We start from the raw sequence: 11,704 nt of genomic DNA on the forward strand, positions 1-11,704 counted from the left end.
AGGCAAGAGCGTGGAGGAGCAAAAACAGGCAAAGACTAGCAGAGGCTATACCTAGTTTTATAATAGATCCATGGGCTATACAGGCAGAGGCGGACAGAGTACTCGACCCCAGTATTTGAGTAACAGTACAAATACTACTGGTCAAAATTTACTCTGTTACAAGTAAAAGTAGCTCAGTCAAAATATTACTCGAGTAAGAGTAGAAAAGTACTTGCTTTTAAAGGTATCCAAAAGTAAATGCTTTTAAATTTACTTTAAGTAAAAGTAAGAGTAAGAGTAAGAGTAAATTTCTTATTTTCCACATCAGTAAATTACTATATTTTTTCTAAATTAATTTAAGGATCTTTTAACTTTTGTTTCTGAGAATTAACTCTTTGAAACCAGCTGCACTGATGTGCTGCTTTTAGAACCACAATGTTATATAAAACCTGCAGAAACACCAAAAACAAATCAAATGAATGGGATCATAAGAGGACAGCAGATGATGCCGAGTTTATTAACAATCATGAACTGAAACCAAATGAACCTGCACCATCCAACTAAGTCTGGATCCCCCTCAAAGACCACTGCTTTACAAAAAACTGTGCCCTCGTTTTTTACTCGGTCGAACTCAAACATTGAGTTAAGATACGGCCAAGGATTTTGTGAAAGTCCCTGCTCCGAGTCCTCATTATCAGACTCAGACGACTCAGCGGATTGTCTTTCTTCTCCTGACAGGTGTAGCCATTGTTGTGGCTCTGTCTTGACAAACGCAGGCTACTTTGGCGGTATCGTTTTGAGGAGGCTTGACGTATTTCCGCTTTACGTACATCCCAGTGGAGAGCGTGCACTGTGATAGGTCTCCTCCTTTGACAAAAACAGCTTGTGTCCAATAGGATTTTAGGGAAGAAGAAAAAAGAGCAGACCTGAAAGTAACGAGTACTTTTCAGCCTTCCTAGAAATTTACTCGAGTAAAAGTAAAAATATTTGTCTTGGAAATGTATTCAAGTAAGAGTAATAAGTACCAAAGAAATCTAATACTCAAGTAAAGTACAAATCCTCTGGATATGTACTTAAGTACAGTACTCAAGTAAATTTACTCCGTTACTGTCCACCACTGCATACAGGGCATACCTGTCAAGTTTGGGATTTAAAGCAGCACAATGTAACTTTTCCACCTTAATATCATATTTCCAGAGTCATTGTGATGGTACATCAACTTCCAACAGGTTTAATGAACCTCTGTCATGGTCTGGGGGATCTGTATCGCCTTCACTGGCACTATGTAACTTTGGCCGCGTTCAGACTGCAGGCAAATATCCGATTTTTAGCCCATCCAGATTGAAACTGGATGACTCTTTTGAAGTCTGAACAGTCCCAAACCGCATTTTGCAAACCAGATCGAAACCACCTCCGGGAGGTAGTTTCATATCGCATTCATATCGCATTTGGGCAGATGCGTCTCAGTCTGAACAGCTCCAAACACTCAGATCGGATATGACTGTCCGTGACGTCACTCTACGCGACGAGTTGTGGAGCTACGTTACAGGTATGGAGCACCCCTACTAGACAGTGCCAGGGCCACTATGCTGATGTGAGCTGGCTCCATCTTGTTATTGTTTTTGTTGTCGCAATTACATGACGTCACACAATACACGTGCTGGGTGACGCCTCCGCTCCGACGTCGTTGCTACGGCAACCCGTCAGATCAGTCAATGATGTGGCCCAGTCTGAACAGAGCCAGATGCGATTTGGACACTTGCTAAAAACAGTGTGGACAGTCAGCCCTGAAAATCGGATATGAGAAGGAATCAGATATGAATCAGATTTGCCTGCAGTCTGAACGCGGCCTTTGAGGTGGATGGTAGGAACCCTTCCACAATACTGGTAAAGCACTACCGCTTTTGTCCAAAGGAGCCGCCAAACTCAACAAAAGCTGAAAGTTACGTGCTGCTTTAAAAATACAGGAAATTTTCCGCTACTGTCCCAACCAGCCCAAACCGAGGTCCAGTATCTGACATTTTAAGACAGATTTACGAAAAATCTAAAATAACTTATCTGTCAATCACTTACAAACTACAATTATGTGCTCAGAAGCTGATACGCCTATCTTTGTTGACTCGAATGCTGTGGACGTTCCTATGTAGGTAATTCCTATAATAGAGACTAAATGAAAACACAAAGTGGATTAAAGCACATTTATGTATTTTAAATATTCCGAGTTAATATACACATTAAATGTCTTCAAGTGAAACACTTGACTCAATACAGAGGTTTTTTTCAATTCAGGAGACTCCGGATAATCTTAGAGGTGTCTGCAATTTTACTGTACAAAAAGCTAAAAAAAGGTATGAAAAGGAGATGGGTCTCCATTACTGGAGTTAAATTCTGGAATGATGCCAACATAAATTTAAAAACAACATAATTTTCTTTTGGTTTTTAAGAAAATGGTTTGTAAAGCTATTTTTGAAGCTTATAAGTGCGATTGACTATCTGTTAATGTTTCTTTGCTTTTCTGTTGTTTCTTTGCCTTTTATTGTTTCCTTGCCTTTTATTGTTTCTTTGCTTTTCTGTTGTTTCTTTGCTTTTCTATTGTCTTTTTGGTTTTCTGGAGGTTGGTAGCCAAAAAAAGAAAGTTGGTAATATAGGATAGGCTTTTATAAGCAGTTTGCTTCTGCCTATTCCTTTTCAGTCATTGTTCAACACATGATTATTGGTTTTGTGTGAAATGTCAATGCTGTGCACAATGTTTTTTGGTGTTGTGTTGTTTTTGTGTCGTCATGATTTAATAAACTTCATTCATTCATTTACATTTTCTTTTAAGTTGTCATTTTCTCCATGTGGCTATCTGGCATTCACTGACTGATGACACAGACGCATGTTTCTGTATCTCCTCTTTAGGAAACTAAATTTGGTTTCCCATTTTTAGAGATATTTAGTCTTCTTTTTTGGCAGAAAAGTCTTGTCTCTTGTTACATCCATCCATCTCTGATTTGTTGTTCCGAGTTTTGTCCCGTCGTCGCCACTAACCTCGCGAGAACTGCCAGTCTACAGCAGGTGGCAGTTCTCGCGAGGCTAGTGACAATTCAGTTTGCAGTTTAAACATTAAAAAAAAATACGGTATATAAAAATACGGGTCAAATACGGTAGTTTCCCGGCCATAACGGGAGACTTTACAGGTATAATACAGGGTCGAACAGCCAACTTTATTCCAGTTTATAGTACTGTGTGAGTGTGTGTTTGTTTTAATTTCTTAGAAGCAGTAAGTAGATTTTGTCTGTACTGCTGGTATCCATGTCGTGCCATCTTTGGTGCACAAGTTATTGGGCAGGCCTGCAGAGAACTCTCTTCTTATCCCAGAGAAATGTCCAATACATAAAATATAGTAAAAGACATATACCCTACAGATACCCTACAGAGTAACAAATAATATACTATACAGAGACACACTACTAAAGTTGTAGTAAAGTTTCAAACATGAGACACAAAATATTTAAATTCCAACTTAAAAGAGTCATAAAACAATGAAATTACACACAAAATCACTGAAATTGGCTACAAAATGGTTTAAGACGTATTAAACATTGAAAAAAAGAGATCCAATAACACTAAGGTGGCTATAAAACCACCAACCTTGTTTGCCCTTAATCTGTGCTCCATTCTGCAGAAAAGCCTTTTCTGAACATGGTGGCACATCTGGATATCAAGCAATGCTTCAGTTTGCTGTTGGTATTTAACAGACGGAAGCATGATGGATCCTCATGTTAGTCCTCTTATTCATTGGAGTTTTGCTGCCTGTAGCATTTACTCACTATTTCATCAACAGACACAATCGTCCTGATGTACCCCTGATTCTTTGTTATTTTATCCTATATAGTGGCTGTAACAGTCACTAGTCCTTGGCTCCCTCCTTCTGCCACCTGGGTATGATAACTTGGAATGTCGAGGAAAAAAAAGGGCACATTTCTCTTTAAGGGCTTTAACAGTGAACAAATAATACTTTTAAGGGATTTTTTTCACAACACAATTTCCAAACGTCTTCATGACATGTTTGTAGCATGCTTCAGCCGTGTTTACACTTCTCATAGCCACTTTTAGAGGGTGCAGCGAGCAACTAGATTACACGCCACCTTTCTTTGAACAAAAACCTCAAATAGCACAGCATATGAGATAAACTTCAAGTAAGCCAACAAGAAATCACATCTGCTAACAGCTCCACTAGTACTTTGTTAAAAGAGCAGGTGGAGCATTATATGCATATGTTTCAATTAAGGCAAACTTCATAACTGCTCATTAAAGTTTGGCGTTAACAAAGCAAAAGCAAAATATTTAGAAAGAAAGAAAAGGAAAAAAAGTGAAGTCCCATCTCCACTTGTAAGGTAACGCAAACACACAGTGGTTTGAAGTTCTGGCAGCTAAAATAATTAAACTGAGCTGGTACTGTGATGCAACAGTCATTTGAACGGAGCACTGATTTACAAATTTTCAGACTTACGTGGTTCCAAACAAAACTGCAGGGTTGTTTTTGATAGTTTCTTGATAGATGCAAATACAGAAAATAGATTTTCTTTCTTTCAAAATGTTTAATGTCCCCTTTAAGATGAGAAAGAGAGGGATGGAGACAGAGAGAAGGGCTTGTTTAGTGTGTCCATCTCTATTAGATTAATATGCAGACGGCACAAACATCATGTGAATCATATTGTGTCAGGCAGGGGCAGTCCAAACCAGTTAGATAAACCCAATCAAGGGAAAACAAGAGCTTGTTGCGTTGCTTAAAATGCTCAAAGGTTTTTGGGTCAGGTATTGGGAAGAATGTGCATTTTAAATACCATTTGGTGGAGATATATACTTGACAAAAAGAGTGGAACCTGGTTAGTTCTTTGTCAGGAAAACAGGCTTTGAACGTAAGGAACTAAAATATAATCATGCTAATTAAACGTTACTTTGTCTCTGTTGTGAATCAGTGTGGTTCCCATTTGGGTTTTTACAGCTGATTCAAGGTAGAGAGACTGAGAAGTGAAAAGACATTATAATATTAACCTTTAGAATAATCAGTATTCTTTAAAGTGGCATGACCTCTAATGTATGTTTGTCAGAATTAATGTAACATTAAATAGCGGTCTGATATAACCACAGTCTTAAACTAAAACTATTGTATCATTTAATAAACTCCAGAACCTGCTACTTTGTTTCTCAGCTGACACATTTTAAGACAGGAACTGAAGAACGATGTACCAACCTCTTTCCCCTGAAATTCAACAAGTAAACATCAGGGACTTTCCTGAACTGAAAATGAAACATGTTTGTTGCTCTTTTACAACGGGCATAACATAGTTCTTACCTCACATATGCCTTAATACTGGGGAAACCGGTTTTTAGCCTTATCTGCCGCAAGCAGTTTAACATATGAAATAAACAGCTGCTTCGTGATGAGCTGAAGTAGCTCATCAGTGTTTGAGCATCTGGAAGTGTTTTCCATTGTGCCTGAACTGATCAGAGGTTGAAGGATCAAACTAGACTACGTGCTTCTTTTCACTCATTTCCTGTTTTTAAAAAAAACTCTTCTGATGGAGAAACTAACTTAAAGGAAGAGTGAGTCAGCAGTGTTTGAACAACATCATCACTTTGGATGGCATGTCTTTCTTAAGTGAAGTTTTGCAAAGGAGTTCATGTGAGGAACTACATTAGCTGACCAAGGCTGAAAAATGTCATGAATGTTAAATTCTAGATCAATTAACAAAATCAATAAAAATCTCAAAAGCATGCAAATGTGAGTGAATATTGTGGACAGTGCACAATACGGATCCTGGAAAGACAAATAATCAACCCACAAGATTACCAACATAAACATCATCTCACCCTTGTGGCAAGTAATAGTACGGCATCTTTACACCAAACATACTTTCTGCAGATGTAGGGTGATATTAATATTTACAGCGGAGACCATTTGTAGGCTACATTATTTAAATCACATATTATAACAAACAAAATCTGGTGAGCCTTGAGGTATTTTATTAATCCTATACCCAGCTTTATATCTTATTCAGCACAGAGGGCTGTTGTAGCGTAGTAAAGTTACCAAAAGACATCAAAACAAAAAAAAGGTAAAACAATGCAAAATATCAGAACTACAAGCAGAGTTCAGCCTTGGTCCAGACATCCATCCTCTTAAAGAGAGAGTTCCAGACGATGGCATGTATTAACACTCAAATACACATCAGACTGTAAAATCATGAAAACCAAGAAATACCATTAAAATAACCTGCAATAAAAGTAGCAAATAATCAAAATTTCATTTGATAAACAGTGTAAGAGCAATTACATCCATTAGCAATGGGTGTGACTTCCCAATCATCTAGGAAATGCTAAAAGTGGGACATCTTTTTAAAATCAATACCAAAGCTGGTTTTGTTCCAAAGATCCAAACCAGAAAATGTTGGGGTGAAATGGAAAATGCAGATACAATTTTAGAAAATTATAATTCTTGTATGAGGACAAGATATTTCATGTTTGTTGCTCATCAATTTAATGTTATTTAATATACATAGATCCATTTGACTTTTCAGGCCTGCGTTTTGTGCAAAACACCATATGTTGATTGTATTTGGGGGAAAAACATTTCCCCAATAGATGACGTGATAACTATCACTATCTCTGGTACTTACCTTGAATTGGAGCCTGTGAGTTATCCAGTTTTCAGATGGTTCAGACTGATGACTACATGCACGGGTCTTGGTCTTTGCTGCACCAAAAACAGCACTTTGTGCAACCCTTGGTTTTCAGTCCTTAAAGAGCTAAATTGAAAATCACTATTTAAATAATTCACAACATTATGAATGTGAGGATTTGAAGTAGGATATGTATTTTTTTTCCAACATAAAAAAATATAAAAAACACTGAACCATGCCAGCCATTCATATAGTTGATATATTATTCAGAAACATTTTTTTTAACACTTTTAAACCTCAAGTGTAACAGTTTATGAGTCGCCTGGAATGAAAGCTTCATTGTATCCCGAGAACTTTGTCTAAAAAGTTTGCAAAGTTCTTTGGTTGTCCAGGTGGGAATGGTTGCAGAACAGACAGGTCCATGTTCCCCAGCATTTCTGTCAGAGTGCTGAAACATTAACCAACAGAAGGGGGGAGGTTAGATTTAGATGTTAATTTCACATAGGCAGATTAAACGCGTCTGTAAGGATGACATGCCTGCATGTGCAGTACAACAGGTGGTTATCCATATGCAGCTGTTTGGCCAGCTCCAGCTGGTGGTTGTTCATGAGCTTGTCGTTGACCACGACCAGGAGAGGTTTGCCGGCATCAAGAGCCTCCAGGCAACTTCCTGCTCCTGCAAACAGAAGGAGGATTGGGAGCTCCATTCATGACGAGAACACAAGTTGGCTTCTTTGTTTTACTCCAGTCAGAGATCTGGTACGGTCTCAAATCAGTGTTTGTCAGCTTTAATTTATGAAAGAGGTTTCAAAACATATTATCCTGAACTACATATGTTTTGGCAAGACTTAGGACAAGCATATCTATATTTATCTGTGCCGTCATAAACAGGTGCAAAAAAAACTGATCAGATAGCTCACGCAGGACAAATGTTTATGTCAGCTGCAGTCTTTTATTAGGCCACTTTATCTTTTGCTGCAAATTGTGCTCCAAGATTAAATTGGTTTTATTCCAGCCGAGCTTATTTTCTTCTTTCAGAACATTGTTTTCATCTGAGACTTGCATTTGTTTAGCTTTGTATTCCCTTCATATTTCCTTTTCTAGCTTTAATTTGCATCTCATCTTGTTTCTGTGAGGTGCCGTGCAAATTTAACATGTCGATGTTGTTTCAGAGAACTACAATGCTGAACTGGTACCACACAAAACAGAGTCGGGCAAAAACTCTCACATTCAGTGTGTTTAACAGACGACCATCAGGTCATCAATCTCACAACAAAATACGCCACACTGACAGATCCTAGGAACGGTTGAATGAGAAGGACAGCTGTGGTGCAGGGACAGGCCTTTCACACGGCAGCAGACGCAGGAGGTAAAACACAGGTGGAACAACCAAGACTTAGAACGGCTCTGCTCCATTAAATATAAAAGGAGGACTGTTGATTTTTGAAAGTGACCATAAAATGGAATCGAGACATCAGTCCTGGTAGTATTTTCACTGGTAATTGTCGTACCTTATTATGTTAAATGTTTGGTGTGAAAAAATTACACTGACGGACACAAGCTGCATTATCTTGAAGTCTTTTCTCAGCTTCTTTTCCCGAGATAAAAGACTACAGTGTGATGGATGTCCTCCACCGCTGTCCTCTCTTATATGAATTGTGTTCTTGTTCCTGGATATTATTGACTGGAGTCACTGTGTCGCACAGGTACAGGTTCATGCCGTTACAGAGCAGAGAATGCTACAGCCGTCTGTTCCACGCTGTGCCGAACTGTGACATACCAACCCAAACTGAGCTGCAATGCTCATAATATAAAAAGATAATACATCAGAGTGTAAAACCAAATTGCATAGATAGAGTTTAGTCTTGGCAGCATCAACGCTGACTGCATCCTGTTTAGAAGAGTGAAGTCCTGCAGATGACAGACATTTACTCACCTGCATGGCTAATGACAAGGTCTGCCTGTCTCATGTCTTCTGCAATTGAATCTTTGAATCGAAAAGCCTCCAGTCGGAGGTGTGGACAGCTGTCAGCATCTGGCAGATAGGACCCTCTTCCAACCTGAACAACCAAACGCTCGTATCCGCGAGCCTTTAATTTCTGTGAGGGCAAAGGAATTATTCAGTTTGAAAGGTGTTAACAAATTTACACTTGGAATAAAATCACCATTTAGAAAATTAAAGACAAAAGATGTAAATAATGCTCTTGACTTTCATTTGGTTTTAACACGGCTAAAAAGAGCAGCTGGATCATGAGGTGTAGACGTCAAATAAATTATTCTGTGATGATTTTTGCTACTGAATCCCAGGGCTGCTGCTTTTAGCCACCACTATTTTAAGCGCCATGTTCAATTAACCCCTCCTACAATGCCTGCTTTCTCTCTGATAAGTTTGTTAGTTTTACGGCCTAATAGTGGTCCTCTTTGGTTGATTTCATCAACTCCTCAGACTGAATAACAACAGTTCCTTTAAACAGCAACCAGATTTAACACTTTAAAATTACTTCTGGGGTCTGGTGCAATTGTCTTTTGGATTAGGAGGTGTCCTAACTGAGCTGTTTGAACTCTCTGAAATGCTACATGAAAGGATTTTCAAGGCTTCATTTATTATGTCTTTAAGTGCAGGAAACACAGATAAACCACAATAAAAGAGGAGATAATTCCTGACCATGTCATAGATAAAGTTACTTAGTTATTTACTCCAGCTGTGTTAACTTTGACTCTAGTGCAACTAAAATGTTAAAAATGTAAATTAGAAAGAGAAGGCCTGACTTGCAAATCTGATAAATCTTATATTTAAAATCACAACATTACATGGATTAATGTTCAAAGTGAGGAAAAAAAAAAAAAGTCATTTTGAATTTCATGGCAAGAACGTGTTTCAGAAAAAGTCGGACTGAGTGATGTTTAACAACGTGATGTCCATTATGTCTGGGAACTGAGGAAACAAGTTCCTGGAGGTTTGGGAGAGGAATGTTGTCCCATTCTTGTCTGATACAGGAGTTGGAGCTATTTGACAGACCTGTGTCTTTTTTGTCATATTTTGTTTGATGATGTGCCAGATGTTTAGAAATACTGAAAGGTTTATACTGCATGTAGACCAATTCAGCACCTGGAATTCTCTACAAAGCCAAGCTCTTGTAACAGATTTAACGTCACAGCGTTGTCTCAAGGCCTCTTCTGAAAAAGAGGTTTTCTGTATTGGAGCAAATGTTGCTTTACAATCTGTGTATTCCTTCCAGCACCGATGTTTTGTTTCCAAATGTACAAGCTGCCCATTCAACAGGCACAAACGCATCTCATAACAGAGATGCAGGCTTTTGAAGTGCTGCTAACCAACCAGATGGTTTGTTTTATCTAACCATAGTAGAGATTACTGATTTACCTCCGTTTATTTCTAATGAACTTTGGCGCTGTTCATGGTGATACTTCTGAATCATGTTCCTATATGGCTTTTTTTTCTCTCCAATGTCAGATCTTTTATCTGCATTTGTAGAGAGCACAGTGAACTGAGTTCATATGCAGTGATTTCCAGAAGTGTTCCTGTGCCCATGTACTGATTTTCATGACAGAATCATGCCTCATACCTGCAGTGCCATCTGATGGGCCTTAAAGATCCCAGGTTCGATTTTCGGCCTTTTTCCCATGAACACAGGGATTTCAGCAGATTCTCAGAATTATTTCATAATATTATATTATCCAATATATAAAGTATCCAGAATGGCAAGCTAAGAAACATTATTTCAAATTTTTTTTGCAATTTGTAGTCAGTTTTTCACTGATTTCTGAACTTCTGCCCATCTGTAAATCAGAGACTCCGCCTCGCTAATAAGCTTTTTTTTAAAACCCAATTTTACTGACGGATCTATTGTCAATTCATCTAAATTAATTCAAAATGTTTCTCCAGGTATTTCTTTTTAGTCAAATAGTTTCCCAGGTTTTTGTCTCATGTCCCAGCACTTTTGAGACATGTTGTTGCCATCAATTTCAAAATGTTTTTCATGACACAATAAAAAACTAATTAAAAACCGTTAATAAAATGTGTTTATGTGATTTGCAAATTACTGGATTCTATTTTTGTGTACATTGTACACAACCTCTAAACTATTTCTTGGATTTGGGGTTGTAAATACAGTAGTAAACATCGAAAGTGGGTCAAAAACACACTTTCATGCCATGCAAGAATGCTGAACAATATCCATTCTTAAGTCAACATTGATCAAATGTTTTGATCAACTTCAAGAGTGAAAAGCAAGAGTGACATCGTTCATTTCTGAGGCTCTCTCTCCACATCTACATTTCAGTAAAATAATAATTTGATATACTGTACTAACATGGCATTTATATAATCTATAATGTAATGAAAAGAGGAGTTTTTTACCTGCCATTGTTTATGTAATATTTGCTCGGGGGTCATGTTCTGGGTCTCTGGATAGCGTAACTTCTGTTGTAATAGACACTATATAAATAAAATTGAAATGACTTGAATAATTCCCTGCTAGGTAAAGAGCTTTTGTTAAACTTTTTTCTTATACATTGATATTTTCCCTACTGCAGACCTGGATCACATCGTGTGATTTGATTATTTGTCATCCTAAAATAAATCTCTACTGGTATTTTCCCATGGCTTCATGACCAAAGTGTTTAGGGGAAACATATAGGAAACACTTTCTGACCACTTGACCAGAGACCAAACCTTTCACCTCCTGGTGAACTAATGTGGGGGGAAATTGGCTGTGATATCCTAATATTTTTGTTAAACTGGTTCATTTTAAACCCGCCGCTCTATTTACATTACAGGGTGGAAAAGGACTAAATGTGTAACTTTATCCAAGAGAAACAAGTGGGTGACTTGTGACTTTAGCTCATTCCTTAAGGATCTGGGTCTTTACGCACCTGCGTGGCCTCCGTGGACGTGATGCTTTCAACCAGCTCATCGAAGCTGGTGGTGCCGACAGTAACAAACACTGTCTTCATGCCTGCACGCTGAAAACCCTCTCTTTACAGCCTTTTCTGGGAGCTGGAGGCGCTTCAGCGCTGCTTACACATCTGACAGCTGC

At 38.2% G+C, this 11,704-nt stretch overlaps 1 protein-coding gene across 1 annotated transcript; it reads right to left on the bottom strand.

The window, feature by feature from the left end:
- Positions 1-4,999: 4,999 nt before the first annotated feature.
- On the bottom strand, positions 5,000-11,704 carry zgc:92907 (uncharacterized protein LOC436733 homolog). The gene is made up of 4 exons (XM_061726331.1): positions 11,541-11,704; positions 8,584-8,746; positions 7,185-7,323; positions 5,000-7,095 (listed from the first exon to the last, which is right to left on the bottom strand). Exons 1-4 carry the CDS (start codon positions 11,619-11,621, stop codon positions 6,984-6,986), a joined length of 495 nt encoding a protein of 164 aa, XP_061582315.1. The 5' UTR covers positions 11,622-11,704; the 3' UTR covers positions 5,000-6,983.

This window comes from Cololabis saira, chromosome 7 (genome assembly GCF_033807715.1).
Source record: "Cololabis saira isolate AMF1-May2022 chromosome 7, fColSai1.1, whole genome shotgun sequence".
Classification (NCBI taxonomy): Eukaryota; Metazoa; Chordata; class Actinopteri; order Beloniformes; family Belonidae; genus Cololabis; species Cololabis saira.